This window comes from Cyanistes caeruleus, chromosome 11 (genome assembly GCF_971803275.1).
Source record: "Cyanistes caeruleus chromosome 11, bCyaCae1.hap1.1, whole genome shotgun sequence".
Taxonomy (NCBI): Eukaryota; Metazoa; Chordata; class Aves; order Passeriformes; family Paridae; genus Cyanistes; species Cyanistes caeruleus.
The window spans coordinates 688,330-705,742 of NC_141711.1; the positions used below are offsets into that span (position 1 = coordinate 688,330).

The 17,413-nt window shown below is 45.3% G+C and overlaps 1 protein-coding gene across 5 annotated transcripts in view; it reads left to right on the top strand.

The window, feature by feature from the left end:
- The window catches only part of RAD18 (RAD18 E3 ubiquitin protein ligase), a 49,068-nt gene that overhangs the window by 8,651 nt on the left and 23,004 nt on the right, over positions 1-17,413 (top strand). For 4 of the 5 annotated variants that reach the window (XM_086845532.1, XM_086845533.1, XM_086845534.1 and 1 more), the window contains exons 7-12: positions 1,631-1,815; positions 2,882-2,958; positions 3,630-3,690; positions 5,930-6,064; positions 9,184-9,340; positions 16,292-16,354. In XM_086845532.1, the coding sequence (XP_086701658.1) occupies positions 1,631-1,815; positions 2,882-2,958; positions 3,630-3,690; positions 5,930-6,064; positions 9,184-9,340; positions 16,292-16,354 (678 nt within the window). Of the gene's footprint in view, positions 1-1,630; positions 1,816-2,881; positions 2,959-3,629; positions 3,691-5,929; positions 6,065-9,183; positions 9,341-16,291; positions 16,359-17,413 lie in introns of all 5 variants that reach the window. The other variant, XM_086845536.1, reaches the window with a different exon arrangement.

Consider the following 17,413-nt stretch of genomic DNA (forward strand, 5'->3'; position numbering starts at 1 on the left):
ATTTAGGCTGTTGTTATTTCTGACTGATCAGACTGAAGAACTGGGAGAATTTGTACTTCAATGCTTGTTTTTACAATTCCCCTGAACCTTGAATTAGGAAATAATTTTATGCTAAAGCTCTTGTTTTGCCCAGTCATGCTTAGAGTGCAATCTGTAAGCTAAAGGAATTTCAAGATGAAAAACGGGTAAATGAGTATTGAAATCTGATGTTACGTTTAATTTCCATTTGGAGTGGTTTAGCGCTTTCTCTGTTCATAATAAATGGAAGAATAAGCCAGATCTGTCCTTGGTGTCACTCCATGTCCCCAGCAGGTTGGAGTAGTGCTGGTCAGCAGTGGCACAGCAGGCACTGGGTGCTGGCCAGCCTGCTCCGTGGGCTTTGCTCCTCTGAGGAGTGGGAGCCCTGCTTACCCTCGGCCCAGGCTGTGTTAGCAGCTGAGCACTTGGAGCAGAACTGCTAATTGAGCAGCCCAGAGCTGCACTGGGGTAATTCCAACGTGAAGGTGTGTTTCCAGAGAGCACTGTGTTTGTCAGGCGTGGGGAAACCCAACCAACATGAGGATTTAAACCTGCTGGGAGCTGTGTTCCTGTGGCTGCCTGCTGGAAAGCTGTCAGCACGCTTTGGGTCATGCTGCTGGTGAGCTGGGATATGCACCAAGCTTCTGTGGAACTTTCAAAAGATTTAATTTAATTATTCAGTGAAATTTTTTATATTTCCCAAAAGAATCTGAAAAAAGTTTCCCTAAAGAGTGTATTGTGGTAATCCATCTTCTTTTTACCAGCCATGCTACAGGGGCTGGATGAGAGTAAATAAATTATTGACAGTTTTTGTATAAGACTTTTTTTTTTTAACCTTGACATTTTCAATGTGATAAGTCAAAAGTGCTGAATAGTTTTCAAATAAATCTCTCATTTTCACAGTGGAAAGCTGTTAACTGCTCTCTAATCCAGAGTAGTGCAGTTGAGCTTTATTTTGCTACAGAAAGAAAAATGTCTGGTTAAACGCTGTTCCTCTGTGAATTACTGCAGTTGCAGAAGATGAGGAAGGCTGTAAATGGGTTTTGGCCACTTTGTTTTTCCTAGTTTGAGAGTATCTCACCAGGAGGTGTAGGGAAGCCTGAGCTAATTTGACAGGAGGAAATGTTCTGCTAATTTTAGGTGACAAAATTTGTACTAGGACTTGAATTTTCTCTGGCAGTTTTCTGTAATTAAGATGTTTTCCCCAGCTGTGCCAGGAATGTTGAGTCCTTCTGACAGAAAGTAGTAAATTTTGGCTTTAGCTGTTATTCCTCTGAGAGCACTGTTACTTATCTTTAATGTCTCTCTCTGTATCACCAAACCTTCTGTTAGCTGGGAGCTGCTGCCTTCAGGTACATGACTATTTTTCTCAAAGACATTTTTCCAGAAGGCTGAAAAATCTCCTAATTCAAGTTTTGGCTTGATGTTTTAATGATTTTAATATTTCTCTGGCTGATTCAGGTAAGCCACGGCCAGTACTGGGGTGGAAAACCCAAGTTTCTTTCATGTGTGTGTTATCCTGAGGGGGTGAAGCACCCTTAAGTAATTGTAAATACTTTGATTTTCATAGCAGTATTAATTAAATAGAGTCTCTCTTGTTTTCCTTTGGCAGTTCTACTCACAAAAGGAAGCTGATGTCCAAAGTTGTTTATAACCTGCTGTCGGATCGAGATCTGAGGAAAAAGCTCAAGGAACACGGTCTGTCTACCTCTGGGAGCCGCCAGCAGCTCATTAAGAGACACCAGGAGTTTGTGCACATGTACAATGCTCAGTGTGATTCCCTAAACCCCAAATCAGGTGAGAGAGAACCTGCAGGGAGGTGCTGCCATCACCAACCAGCAGTCTGCATTTCCCTTTCTGTTCTATGGGGTGGGCTCAGCACTGGTTTGGCTGTTGGGAGAACTGGAGCTGGAAGGATTTTTCTTGTCTAAGACCATTGCAAAATTCTTGTTCAAGCTGCTGGGGTGGGTACTCGTGGTGAGGCTTCACTCAGTGCTGGTGATGGAGTGGCACTGAGTCTCTGCCTCGTGCATCCAGAGGAGGGGAGAGCTGGGGAGGTGTGGTGTCACTTCAGCTGCCCTCCCCTAAATAATGCCAGGCTCTGCCTGTGCTCAGAGCCTGTGCACACAGGGTGAATTATTAAACTCACACTTGATGCAGATGTGCACTTTGGGAGCCTGAGGTCACTGTGTAACACCAACAGCTCAGCCTCTGAGGAAGCACAGGTGCCACATTCCTGCAGTGGGCTTAAACCAGCTTGGAACAGGTTTCATTCTTTCCCAGCTTAAGAAGCTTTTGTTCTGCTTCACTGTATGGTGCAGTGTTCATTTTAATAACTGCCCAGAGCTGCCTGGCAGTGCTGTGGAGATGATGAAATGCAGAAACAGATTTGCAAATGTCAAAGTAAACTGTGCAGGGTTCTGCATAGCTGTGGCTCTAGTTAAATGTTACAGTTATGTTGTTTATAGGCTTTGGATGTGTCTGACAATTGTTAAAGTTGGTTGTAATTCTTCTGTGGGCTGTGGGCTTTGCCCTTGAGCCTGCACATGCTTCTCTTGCTCTGGTGGTTTGGGGGACAAAGTAAGATAAACAGTAGATGCAATTACTGTGTCTTCCACTGAAACTTCCAGTATGAAATGGAAAATCTCTCTGAATTGTGTGCCATAAGCACTGTTGTGTGCAGGAGTGAGGTTCAGTAGGATTTGGAAAGAGCACATTTGCCTGGGATTGGAGCCTGAGCTTTCCCTCTCAGAGGGCTAATGCTGTTTGTCTTTTAAATTAGGGGTAGTTTCAGTCTGTGCTGTTACAGCTCTTTATTACCCAGCTCCTGTTTCAGTGATCCCTTTCTTGTATTTCCAAACAGTTGCAGAGGTTGTTAAAGAGCTGGAGAAGAATGAGAAGATCCGTGTTCAGCTGGAGTGTAATAAACACAGTGAAAATGTGAGTGACTGATGTGGGATCTCACTGAGGGGTGGCCAGCAGAAACTGCAGAGTGAGCACTGACAGTGTCTGCCTGTTGCTGTGCTGTGGGAATTCCCAGGCTGCATGTTAGAATTCACATTTAGCATCCTGTAATGAGCCTGATTTTCTCACACCACACCTTTGTCGTGGGCAGCCCTGGGTGCACTGCTGCTTTTTGTGCCCAAACCCTTTAAGCAGGAGCAATTTTTGACTGCAATAAAAATTCTTGAGCAATGTTCTCCTTGGCCATACTGGAAGATCTTGACCCTCCATGGCAGCGTGGGGAATATTTTGCTTCCAAGAATTCTCTAGGATTTAGCTAGCAAATTCCATGTTTCTGTATCGGCAGCAGTGCCTGCCCTTTTCCCATGACATTTGATGCTTTGGTGACTTTTGAAGCCTGTTTGTTGCACAGTGTTAGGAAATATTTTATGGCCCACATGTGCTGGGTGTTACTTGGTCCTGGTGGCTCTGTGGAAGCAGGGCAGGACACTGGACACCTTCTGTAAACGTGTGCTGATGTGATGAGCTACTGAAAGCTAAGGGGGAAAAACAAACAGTTGCTTCTTCCAGTTTTAAGTCTCTAATTCAAAGTCTGCAGCTTTATCATCTTTTTATTTATGTTAAAAACATTTGTGTGATTTCTGTAGAACTTGACCTTCACAAAGGACCAGACAGAGGAAGAAATAGATGAGATCCACGCTGAATATCGTAAGTAACAAATTTCACCTCATTTTGCTTTTAAATTCCCTTTCTTCTCCTTTGAGCTGAAATGATTGCCTCCAAAGGCATCTCTGTTAATGCACTTTGTTCTGCCATGTTTGCTGAGGATGAAAGCAGAGCAGGGTGTGGGGTGTGCAGCTGAGTGGTGTCACTGGGAGCCCTCTGCAGCAGAACTGCTCTGAAGAGCCTTCCTGACCCCACCTGGGGCCTGGCCTTCCTGATCCTGGTTTTATTTTCTTGGCCTGTTGTACACATTTAGATCAAAAATACATTCATACTGTCTTAATTTTTTCAAAGACAGGTGTTTGATTGAGTTTAGATTGCTAAAAGGGCGTGGCCACAAAACTGATCACTTGGAGCTCTTGATAGTCTGAAGCAGATTAACTGAAAATTGGAAAATTAAAGGTAGGAAAAAGGAGAAGATAGAAAAGTATTTTAATAGGGAGATATGGTGTTAAAACTAATAAAAAATACTGACCAAGAGGCCAATGGTAACTGGTGTCAGGTAATTATTCCTGATAAAATAATAAAGAAGAAATCATAAACATGAAAAAAAGAGCTGTATGTTCAAATTGAAGAACAGTTTGAGATTAAAGAACTCTTATCAAATGCCATTACTTCACTGTGAAACAGGTGGACTTCAGAAAGCTTTATTACACAAGGAAGCATTTTTTCCCTTTTATTTTACAGCATTTGCACCTCAGACCCTAATTCCCAGCTGAATGAATGAATGAATGAATGAACGAACTCTGGTGTAAATTCTGAATAAAAACCCCCAAATTTACTTTTCTTCTGCTTTTCCATATGAAAAAACACACTGGGGCTGTGAACAGCCTTTGGGGAAGGCAGGACAAACTCTTTGGGAGAAAACACATTTTTTCTGCTTCTTTGCACTTTCCCAGGCTCTTGGCAACTCACACATTGCACTGTTGGCATTTTTTTGTTGTTTATGAAATACCAATTAATTGATGAACCTGAGGATGGGAGCTGGCAGTTACAGCCACTGTCATTTCCTTCTGCTCTGCAGGACCTGGGAACACTCTCAGCTCACTCTGCTTTTTTCATGGTCTTTATTTAAAGAGTTAAAAAATCTACAGGAAAGGAAATACATCTGTGAAAAAAATTTATTTGGTTGTCTTTTCTGCTTATAAATCTTTAATTTGCCATGCTCTTTGGAGGTCTGCTGCTTTGTTTTGTGTTTAAATATTTGTCCTTCTGTCTGGGGCTGGTTTATGTTGCTGCAGTTTGGTGGGATGTGCTTGGGGTGTCATTTCAGCACCACAGTGATTTACAGGGTAGCTGAATAGTGCTTGTGTGCCAGGACATTTCTTTTCCAAAAGCTTTGTAGCTCTGCCATGAGCCAGAACAACAAAAGATAGTAATGCTGGAAAAACTGAAGCACCAAAGGAATTCTGTAATGAGGATGCAGCGACTCAGACACGACATCTGAGACAGAACTTGCTTTTTATTCACAGAATTTTTGGCCTTATGTGGTGTTTTCAGCTACTCAGGGAAAGGGAGTCAGTATCAAAATGTTTCCTTCTGTGGGGCAGAACTTGGTGTTGTTTTATCAAAGAATACATCAAAGAATTTCTTCACTGGAAGGGTGGTCATTCCTTGGAATGGGTGACACAACTCTTGACAGTCCTTTCTCAGAAGGAATTCCTGCTCTGTCCCCCCTGAGCCTCCCCTGGCCCAGCCTGGGGCTGTTCCCTCTCCTCCTGTCCCTGTTCCCTGGGAGCAGAGCCTGCTCCCTCCTGGCAGGGCTTCCCTCCCTGGGTAGGAGATCCACAGCGTCCTGCTGGGGACACCAGGTGTTTTCCCAGGCTCTGAGGAAAGCATTTCATTTCAGTGTCAAGGTTAAACAATTCCATTGCTGTGGCTGAGCAGCAGAGAAGTGCTTAAAACATCCCAAGTGATGGAAAGTGCAGAGAGTATTTGCATTATTGACTTAAAGGATCTGAATCCCAGCAGTGTAATGGGCATGACACAGAGCATGAAGTGTTCATCTGTGCCTGTGCTCTGCACTGTGGGCAGCTAAAAAAGCACAGACGCGGATTTGGGTCATTAATAGAATGTGGAACATATCACAGTGTTGGATTGGTTTTCATCTGCTGTAACAAAAATGCTTTTAATTCAGTTTTTTGTGTCCATTTCTGTTCATGTCCTTTCATGTGCCATACCTTAGTCCTGTGGGAGTGGTCAGTGATGCTCTGTTGCCTTTCAGGAAACAAACACAGGAGTGAATTCAAGTTCTTGGTGGATCAAGTAAATAAACGGTGGAAGAAAACAGGTGAGAGGAAAGCAGAAAGTGCTCAAAGCAAAGAGGAAGTCTCTGTCCAAGAGCTGCCAGCAGCCACAGGTCAGTGACATTAGTGTGATCCCCTCTTGGACCACTCTAAGAAGTGCAGGGTTCCCAAAGAGATGATCTTTCATCTGTTGTTGTTTTTCTAGACCCTTAAAGGGGGAAAAAAAACCCAACCAGCATAAAGATCAATCAGACCCTAGAATGATTCATTACTGTTGATTTGAGTGTGCAACATAAGCATGACCCATAAGAAATAGATTTGATTTCTGTGTGGTGTGTGTGGATGTGCTTTGTCTGGGGCACACTCCAGCTGCTTGGAAAGGGCTGTCAGGTCCTGCTTCAGGTTTGCTGGGGGAGCTGAGGGGCAGCCACTTGACCCCTCTGGAAGGAAGGTGAAGGTGGGTGCTGCTTGCTGCCCTTCAGCCTTCCAGCATCCTTCCTGTGAGAGGGGTTGGGAACTGCAGAAGTGTTTGTGGGGATTGAATTCAGGAATTATTTGTCCTGAGACTGAAGCAATAAAATCCTTGGGCTTGCTTTAGGCTGTTGATGCAGGATGTTGCCTCTCTTTGACTTGCTGTGTTTTGTGTTGACATGCTGGAGCACAGTGAGAAGTGGGAATTCGTGGCCACAGTTCCTGACTGGCTGGGAGGAAGGAGCAGCCTCCAGCCTGTTCCTTCTCCTTGCTCCCCACAGCCCCAAACACCTCCAGGGTGTGCCCCAGGCGTGCTGCCTGCAGGGTCCTTTGTCTCCTTTGGCTTGTGTTTCCTGGCTGCTTTGGCAGCAACATCTGTCTTTGAACGTGGGATTTAGAGGAGCATTCCTCAGCCTAATGGAACTTGTGGATTTCTAATCTATTTAAGAGACTGAGTTTTGGCACAAACCCCACTGGCCAAAATGGGATGTGCTGTTGTCTGTACACTGGGGAAAACATGGCAGGGTTGTTTGCCCCAGCTCTCACAAATCCCTGTGCTCCTGAGCTCAGTTAATCTGTGGCTCTCTCCAGTCCTGGCTCTTCCAGCAGAGCTCTGAAGAATAAAAAGAAATTAAGAAAACAGTATAATAGTATGAATTTTATCCTTATTGTTTCCTGCAGACCTTGATGCCAGTGCATAATCCGTTCTGTGTAAAGGGTAAAAGTCAAGGAATCTCAAGGACAAAATATCTAAAGCTGTTCCTCTTCTATAGCAGAAGCAGAGGCAATGTGTTATTGAGGTCACAGCCTTGATTTCCAGCTCTAGAAGGGAGGGATGGGCTGCTGTGGATTTTGGGGTTTCTGATGTGAGCTGTTGTGTGTGTGCTGCCCTGCAGGCTCTGAGAAGAGCTGAAGTAAAGCCATAGAGTTTCTTCAGAAGAGTGGTCAGGTAGAAAATAACTTGGATCAGATGTATCATGGAAATATCATGGATCAGATGTTCAGAATGTGGCAGCACCTCATTTGATATTGGCAAACCTGCACAATTTCCATTACATTTTATTCTCTGAGCTTCCAATAATCCTTGGAATTTCAGTTTTGAGTTTTATGCACAACATCTGCACTTGGATGACTGCAAACAGCTGAAAAAGCAAAAATTTACAGGGAAGGAACAGATGCCTAAAACCTGTTTCCTTGGGGCTCCTTGTTAACCAAAATTGCCTTTGAATTAAACTGGGAATTACAGCATGGGAAAGGAAGAAGCCAGGAATGGGCTGATGGTAACAGCTGGTAGAGCCAAGGCTTTGTCTGCATTCCTTATCCACTTCTTTTGGCTTCTTGTGGTGGAATTATACAGAGTTAAATCAGATCTTTGGTTTGGTTGGGCTTTTGTTGGTTTGTTCATTTATTTTAATTTCCCCCTGCATCTCCCCATTGCTCTCTCCTGTACTGTTGGTTGATGTAATTTAACCTCATTCTGTTTGTGGTGACATTTTAATCATCTCTTCCTGATTTACATCATCTTGCTTTTCATCTTTAAGCTTAAAATGCCTGTTTCCCAGTCTTTATAACTTTTAAACATAGGGCTGTGCTTTGCCTAAGGGGAAGGTGCCATGAGGATTTGATATATATTGGTACTAAATAATTTGATTCAATAAATATTAGATGTGCTGGGCTGCATTATTGCACAGGCCTTTGCTATTTTTACCCTGCTAATTTCAGAGCTGTGTTTTGTTAGTTGGACAACTGACTCACTGGGATCTGCTGGTTGTTTGTCAGCAGACAAAAATACGCCCCTGATATTTAATTATGCCTGTTAGCGGGAGAGAAAGGGCAAGCTGAGCTGAATCCAAAAATTGTGATGCCCCTCCACTCTCTAATTAAAATTCTGCTTGACCATTTCTGTCCAAACCATTGCTGGAGGGGCAGAAAAGTTGGAGTGGTTTGAGCAGGAGCATGGCCCTGCGATGGAGCCAGGACGTGTCTGGGGCTGTCACCATCAGTTATCAGTGAGATGGGTCTGGGGGGGCTTAGAGCCCATTTTAAGTTAAGTAACTCACTTGCAAATATTCGTGGGTATGGCATAAGGGTAGTCTGTCTTTTCATACCAGAATTTTTCAGCTGTATCTGTTTTCTCTGTGGAGGGGCAGAAGGTGTCTTTTCAGAGAAATGTTCATCTTCTCATTGAACAAAACACTTGACACAGAATCAGCAGAATGCTTTTCAATTTTTGTCTGTTGCGTTGTCTAGAAATTATTATTCTGTTGAAATGGAAATGTCAGTGCATTGACCTTGTCTTAGTTGCATAAGGAAGTAAATCACAACTGAAAATAAGGCTGTTAACTTGATCTGTAAAACTGAAAGCTCAAGCTGTCAGATGCAGGGGCTGGAGGGAATTGGTAGCACAAGCAGCCAACAGCATTCATTCAGTGCTTGCTAATTTCTGAAATAAAGTTACATCCTATGAAATGTGTAACACATCCTCGCCCTTCATTTCTCTCCTTGTGTTTGAAACTCAACAGTGAAACATTTCTGGTTCTCAGGGAGTTGTTGGTTGGTTTCTTTTTTAAATATACACAAAAAGAAATTCAACCTTTGATACTGTCAGAGTGTTGGAAAGTAAGTATGTGAGAATGAGAAGTTGGTATTTAAATGTTTATAACTTCTTTTTTTCTTAAAAATCTATCTCTAGGCTGCAGAATCCTAAACAATAGTATGTTGTATTATCACTCTTTCTAATCTCTGTCTTTCCTCTTGGTAGAACCTGGGGAAGAGCATCCCACAGCTGTGATCCCTGGAAAAGCCCAGGCACTCCAATCAGAAATTCCCGATGGCCAAAGGAGTGAATCTCATTGCCTGAGGGATTGGCAGAGATCAGCCTCTCCTGAATTCTCGCTGTCATCTGGCTCAAGCAGCAGGTTAGTGAGGGAGGCACTCTGTGCTGGATGAGAGCGTGGAGCAGTGCAGGCAGCCAGCTGCAGGAGGGATGCTGAGCTGGGCTCACACATTCACACTCAAATACAGGTAAAATTCACTCAATGGTCTGTAATGCCTTCGTAAGGGATTGCTAGTGTAAATGTTCCTTTAGATACAAAACCAGGGAGTGGAATGTCTGGGGAGCCAGGAGTGTGCTTGGTGAGCCCCTTCCACTGCTTCACCTCCCCATCTGCTGGAGGTTTTATTTAGAGAGGTCCCAAAACTGATACAGCCCCAGTCTTTCAAGTAGTATAACTGTAAGGACCTGTGGCCCCAGCTTCTGGAGAAGAGGTGAAAAAGTCTTTGAGAACAAATAGAGAATAATTGTGTCTAAAAGCAAGAGAGGTAATTTTGTTATCTTGCTGATAACAGAAATGAGAGGAGAATGCAGGAATGAAAGGGTTTCCTGTGCTTTTAGAAGTGGGAGATAATCAGAGGAAGTAGCTGAAGGTCACCTGCTGAGCTAGGAGTGACATTTCTTGATTTCCCACCCCTTAGACCCCTGGTAGCTGCCTCTTCCTCCTCGTTCTGCAAATCCTAAGAGTAAAGCAATGATTGGCTTCACTGTTGAATATTAACAGTTACTAACAATTATTCTAATTGAAGTATTTTAACAGAAACCAATTTTTCTCAAGTCATTTTGGTTCACAAAGAGCTTTTAAAACTCATCTTGAGGGTTAAAGAGCTTTTAAAAGTTGTCATGAGGGTTCCCTTTTACAGAGGGAAATGCTGAACTGTGAGTGGAAGCCTAGGGGGACTCTGGAATGGGGAGATCAGCTCAGGGGATTAGAGAGCATCAAACAGTAAATGTCTTTGTTTTACAGCATCAAACTTGGCTGCCTGTTTCCATTTACTTGAATGAGTGGGAGCACACAGTAAATATTTGTCAGTAAACAGCAGTGTGCTGGCTGGCAGAGCTCTGGGGAGGCAGGAAGGGTCCTTGTTGCCCTTTCAGAATATCACTGCATTTCTGTTTGGCTTCAGACCTGCCTTACAGACCAATAAAGCCCTTCCCCTCCTGTGGCCTTTCCCCTCTGTGCTGTGTCTTTCTGCCTGATCTGGTGCTGTAAAATTGACAAAGGCACATCAGTTTATGTGCTGTTCAATGTGTCACAAGCCTTTAGGGGAGCACAGGACTAGATTTATCTCAGTTTCTCAGGCTGCAAATGATGACGACAGTTTTTCCTTCCCTGTGATCAGGGAGCTGTTCTCCTGCTCGTGTCTTGGTCACTCCCAGTGCTCTGGGGTCACACAGAACTGCACCTTGGTGTACCCAGTGCTGGAGTGCCTCACTTCAGGTGTGTTGGAGCAGATTGCCCAGCTCTGGGTGGGGCACTGCCACCTGCAGAGGTTGGGTGACCCTCTGGTCTGACTGCCCAGGGCAGGGGCAGCTGGAGAGGCCCAGGGAGCCTTGGGGCATCACACCCTGCAGCTTCCCCAGCGTTTGGGCTGCACAAAGAGGGTGAGAGCAGCAGCAGTAATGCAGAGAAAGCTCAGCTGGAGTGGCAGATGCTGCCTGGTGATGATGGAGGGTCCCTCTTGTCTGACCACAGTGTTCCTCATGCCAACCTGTACCTTGCTAAGGAGCACTGTAGAGTTCTCTTGTGTTTTTTGGGAAATAAAGGAAGGTTGCAGGGAGTCTCCCCCTTTCCAGGGTAGAGGAACATGTACTGAAAAGAGTCCAGCATGCTCTTTGTGCTCCTGGTAGCTGTTGTGAAGGGGCAGGAGGGCTGCTGGGCTCAGTGCAGTGCCCAGCTTCCTGTGGGGTCCTGCCATGCCCATGGACCAGCTTTGGACTGTGCAGTTCATCCAGAGCTGCAGCTCTTGCTCCCACGTGTCCAAAGGGCCCTGGGATCTGGCAGCTGGCAGGGGCTGTAGCAACAGGTGTAGCCATTCAAACTGCATGAAAGAAAGACATATTTTATCACTGTGTGGTTACCATGGGGCTGGTATTTTGTTAATTGTAGTGAAATAAATCCAGCACAAATCAAACAAGAATGATTTAGATGCTGATGGTTTTAGTAGTATTGTGTTATTGTATCAAGTAATGGACTTGTGAGGCTGGTGTTTTTCTGATAACAAGAGGGTATCCTTTGCCAAGAGTAAATGTTTTTCACATTGAAATGTCAAAACTGGAAATATATTTGGAACTCCAAATCTGCATGCTGTGTTCTTGTGAGGAGGGCACTTCTAAATGGAAGGCTGTTGTTTTGATGAATTAAACCAAAATGAGGATGTTGAGTAGCATATAGAATATAACAGAACAATCTGCAAGTCAGAGTTGAAATGTTTGTTCTGCAAAAAGATCCTGCAAAGGAATCAGTGCTGCTTTCTCCTGCAGTGGTGTTTTCTCCTTCATAAAGTTTGTCCCTTTTCAGTCTCATGTCAATAGCTGCTAAGGGGGTAGTTGGTCAAGATTAGAAATTCATCCATTGTACACCAATCACTGCTGAACTGATATTATTCAAAGGTCTGTGCTAAAACTGAGAAAATGAGAATTTTACTCGTGCAGGAGGAAAGATCCAGGCCAGGTGTGGAGGCTGTAGCAGTGCCCCAAACATGTTTGTGCTCTGGGGAGATTGATGACCCCACCAAGAGAACAAATTGGGTGTTACAGATAAGCACCAAAACACAGCCGTGGCTTTGAAAGGGTAATTTTTCAAAGCTCTGAAGTCACAGTTGCACAAGGCTTCAGTGCTCCAGTGCACAATGCTCCATATGAATAGTCCTGTGGTGTTCTTGGACTTTCTGGGACTGAAGCCAAATTTTAGGCAACTACTTAAACAATAGGAAAATCAGAAAAGAAATTAGGAGGAGCAATTATAAGCTAGTTAATGAGCTATGTAAAGGAAATATTCCATTATAAGTATTTTATATAATGGGCGTAATATGCAATTTTTAAAGCAATTTTTTTTTTTCTTAGAACTGTGTGCAGCACAAGTGTCAGCTCCTGATGGCTTGAGGGAGACTTGAACAGCAGACAGAACCCAACATTGGCCTTGTGTGAGATGCTGAAACACAGTCAGGATTTTGAAGTTCTGGTGGGAAAGTGCTGTATCCACAGCCTGTATAAATGCCCAGAGTGCCTGCAGTGTCTGCCAGGAGGGGCTCAAGCCCAGGGAAGGGCCCTCATTTGCAATCTCTGGGGCTTCTTGGCAGTGAGTTTGGGAGCCATTGATCAGGATCCAAGATCTGGATTTAGCAGGTCACTTATCCTTGGATTTATGTGCTTTACACAATACAGGCTTTGGTTCTTCAGCAGAAGAAGAGGTAGAAATAGGAGTTCACTGGATGGCAGCAGCCCTCTGAAATGGGTGGCACGGGTTTGGCAAAGCTGGCAGGATGGAGTGTTTGGAAATGCTGTGTGAGCTCTTCCTGGGCAGCTGCCTCAGTCTGAGTTTGAAGTCAGCATTGTCCTGCACCTTTTTCATTGCTGTCAGATGAGAGAAGTGTATGAAAATGTGTTGATCAGTGCAATAATTGCCTTTTTTAGTTCTTCAGGACTTTTTAACTTAATAAATCTTGCACTGCTTTGGCTCAGAGATGCTGTATATCACAATGTTAGACAGGAGTGTTTAATCTGTGAATTTTGGCCTCAAATACAGGTTCCTTGTGAAAGGATGATGATAATTTTCTGTTATGCTGTTGATTCATACTTTTCCCAAAACTTTGAGCTGCAGCAAGTGTCAGGAGCTGTGAGGCTCGGTGGTGAGTCCTGGGGACATGGTCAGGTAGGACCAGCTGGTGGCCTTGGTGGAAGCTCTCACATACAGCCTGTGTCCAGGAGGACATCAGTCCCAGGTCAGGAGCTGTGGGGTGTGGGGCTCTCTGAGCCCTGGGAACAGGAGCTGTGGTGGGGCTCTCTGAGCCCTGGGAACAGGAGCTGTGGGGTGTGGGGAGCTCTGAGCCCTGGGAACAGGAGCTGTGGGGTGTGGGGAGCTCTCTGAGCCCTGGGAACAGGAGCTGTGGGGTGTGGGGAGCTCTGAGCCCTGGGAACAGGAGCTGTGGTGGGGAGCTCTCCTGGTGCTTCAGCCACCGTGTCCCACTGCTGCCAGCCACTGAGGGAAGCAGTTCAGGTGGATACAGCAGATCTTTCCCTTTTCCCAGGGCACAGCCTCAAAGGTGTGTTCCTGGGCTGCAGAGGGGGCTGTGGAAAACTAAGGAAGCCTGGGAAGAGTCAAGGGAAACAGCAGGATGGTGGAACTGTGTCGGTTTGGTGCAGACAGGAGCCCTCCACGGGGGCCTGGGCAAAGCCAAGGCTGGCAGAGCTCTCCAGGGAAAGGAGGATGGAACCATGGGCACGTGGTGTGAAGGGGAGGCTCTGGAAAGCTGGGGAGGATGTGTTGCACAGCTCATCTTGGACACCACACGGTGCCTGGGCCGCTCCAGCAGCGAGCTGATCGCGTTCTGCACAGGGGACAGAGCACAGGCAGGAGTGCAAGGGGGACAAAGCTGCTGCCCCTCGCTCCTGGGGACTGGGCATTCACCTCCACATGACACTGGTGAAACCAGATGGGCTGGAGCTCATCTCTTGTGCCAGCTTTAGGGAAAACATGCCCAGAGCCTGGTCCACAGCACATGGTGGGATGGATGGATGGATGGATGGATGGATGGATGGATGGATGGATGGATGGATGGATGGGAGGATGCTGGCTGCTCACACGAGGCTGAGGAGGAACTTTATCTGCCTTAAAATAAACCAATTCAAAGAGCTGCTTGCTCCTCTCAGTTTTAGAACAAGACATGTCATTCACACTTACATCAGCTTTTTTTCTCTCTATTTTAGGGTGGTGTGTTTATCTTAAATGAAAAAGCAGGGGGTGGTGGAAGTCAAGCCCAACTGATGGTGAAGAAAGGAAGAGCTGACTCTTGGTTGAGTGTCTGTAAGGGATCAGGGAAACCAATCCTGCAGGAATATGGAGTTGGGCAATGGGAATATGGAGTTGCCTGAGTCACTGGAGCTGCATTTTTCCCAGTGTGGAGGCACGAATAAATGCAGGATCACCCTGCCATAGGATGCTGGCTGCATCTTGAGCAGCTCATGTGAAGAACTTCAATAGTTTTGCTGTAAAATTGACTCATCTGGAAATGATCTGTGAAATTGTGGGACAGATTAGTGGCCTGTAGTTACGGAAAGGACAGAAAAGCTGTTGTGGGAATTTGTCTTGAATTTGGAGTTTGAATAAAGTCTGAAGGGATGTTTTGCTGTGCCTGGATGCAATGTAGGTAGAGACCTCTGGGACACTGAAAAGGCAGAAAACATCGGAGAAGTGAACAAAACAAGAATTCTAAATTCTGTGATCTCTTCGGCTTCTGCAGGCTAAAATTTATGGAAAAAGCCCTTCAGAATGAGGCAGCTGTTTCTCTCCAGTTTAAGGGCTTAATCTTCAGTTTAAGGGCTAATCATTTGATGCTAAGAAGAGGGAGGAGTTTTCTTCAGGGAAAGAAATAGCTAATTTAAAATACAAATTCAATTGGTGGTCAAAGTTACTTTTTTTTAATTGACAATGTTTATTTGATAATTGTTTTTCAACTGTGACATATTTAAGGACATTTTTTTTTAATTTCCAAGCACTTCTGTCCCCTGGCATGTGTCAGAAAGCTGTATAATTACCTCAGCTCCAAATCCGGCCTCGCTCAGGCGTCGTAACCGAAATGGGTGTCTGGGATGCAGAGAGCTGCTCCAGTGCTGCTGGCATGGAGCAGTGGGATGCTGGAAGAGATCCTGGAACAGAGGGCTTCTAGCTCCAGCTGGAAGTTCAGAACCCTGCTTTGTGGAGCTGCTGCAGCTCCTCGGTCTCGCACTGCAATTAGGGCGTAGGAGTTAATTGGGCTCTCTGGGGATCGATGGCTGCGGTGTCAAGGGCCCGTTCTCAGCTCCATGCGAAGGCCAAAGGTGGAACTCGCTGCAGGACATTTTGTACTTGGTTTTAAAAAAGTTTGGTAGGCCCAGAGCATGGATTCCACGTGGGAATTCTGAGGGCGCGTTCCTGGTTTGAGCATTAGCCAGATCTTTTCAGTTTTATTGTTTTGCGGTGACAAACGTGGCGGGTGATAAATGCTGCAGTTTTCAAGGCAGGGAAGTACATCATGTTCAGGCCTCAAACCTGTTCTTTTTCTATTTTAGGGGACTAAAAGCACACAAATAGCCCTGTGTCCTCTCCAGTTCTTTTTTAAAATGCAGCTGGAACATCAGAATGGGGTTTGGAAATATGATGATTTGGAAATATGATCATTCCCTGGGCATCCACTTCGTGCACTGAAAATGAGCTTTTGAAGGACTTCTAATTCTGAGAGTAAAAACAATGTTGACTTTCAGAACTTTCCCCATCCATTTTTGGTATCTTTTTCCTTTTTATCTGTATGACTGCATGTGCTGGAGGTTCCTCTAACCTGGTGTTGTTTGTCCAGCCAAGTTCCTGCTGGTTCTGTAGTTATTGCCACAGTAACAGCTGAGGACTCTCACTTCACAGGGGGACAGAATGGCAAGGGGTAAACTCCTGCTGTCTTACAGAAATTTTATGTCACATTGGTTTATTTAAGAGAGACTTTAAAACAGAAGGTACACTTTACCCCCCAAAACATCTTGCAGGTCCTCTCCAGAGCAGCTTTCTGGTGCCTGGGAATACAGAGGTGGTGTAGTTTGCACCTGACAGATGTAAACATAGAATTGCTTTGTGTGTTAAATAATGGTAGTGAGACTCCAGAGATAACTGAAAATTAAGTGGGACAGAAGTTTCTGGGCTGTGCTGTAGGTTGAGGTTACTTCTCATTGCTCTTGCTGCTGGAGGGGTTGGTGTCATCCAGGCCTTCTGCTGCCATTGCAGAGTCGAGCCCTGCATTGCTGTAGGTGCTGCTGAAATAATTTCCATCCATTTTATTTTTCCCTTCAGCACCAATTCGGACATTCTGACGGATGTGGAAGGGTCTGAGGTGTGTCCAGTGTCCTCTGACAGGTGAGTGGAATATCCAAGAGCAGAAATCCTTGGGGTGGGTTTAGGTCTGTAGACTGCAATTGGTGGAATCCTGGAGAAGCAAATGCCTCAGGAAAGCCCTCATCCCAGGGATGCAGGAGATGCATTTCCATCGTGGTGCAGCTCTGAAACACAACTCGTTCCTGCCAGTGTCTCCAGCATGTACCTGGTGCTAGTCAGCAGAGGTGGACTTGAGCATCTTGGAGTTCTCCATTGTTATTTTCAGTTGTGAATTCCCACTTTCAGACAAATACATAGTTCCTGCAGGATGGATTCAGCCTAGCAGATGGTATAAAACAGAGTGCACTTAAAAGGAATGTTTAATTAGCAAAAGCTGTTGACAGATTAGCGGCATCTTTCGTGTCAACACTGTGTGGAATTCTGAGCTCCAAGGCTGAATGATGGAAATCAGCTGCTTCATTTACATACAGCTAGTTTAAGAATTTTTTCTTTAAAATTAACTGTGAGTAAAAATAGAAGAGTTGTTGAATTTTCTGTGGAGAATACTTTGTCCATAAATGAGGAGAGTGCCTGGCAAGGCTGCAGGCCCCAGGCCCTCCTTCAGGGGTGATGCTGACCAACCTCTGGTCCTGCTTCCAGGTGGCTGTGCCCCAAACTGCCTTTTCTGATACAACATCCTTATGGATTTGTCAGTGCCAGGGGTTGTTCTCTGTTTTGGACAAGGAATCTGGGGGGTTCCTGCTGTTCCCTGGGTTGCAAACTGGTCTCTGGGGACAGAAGGAGAGGCATTGTGGTGACCCTGTTCCTGCAGGCTCAGGGGCTATGGGATGATTTGTGGTTCTGTCACCTTCTTCAAATGAGGAGACAGGGAAATATTTCTGTCCCCATCCTTGGAAGTCCCAGGCCAGGTTGGACAGGGCTTGGAGCAGCCTGGGGTAGTGGAAGGTGCCCCTGCCCATGGCAGGGGTGGAGTGAGATGATCTTGAGGTCCCTTCCAACCCACACCATGCCAGGGTTCCCCATCACCTGTACCACGTGCTGCTCACAGTGCTTTGTGCAGCACCAGTGTGTGCTGTGTCC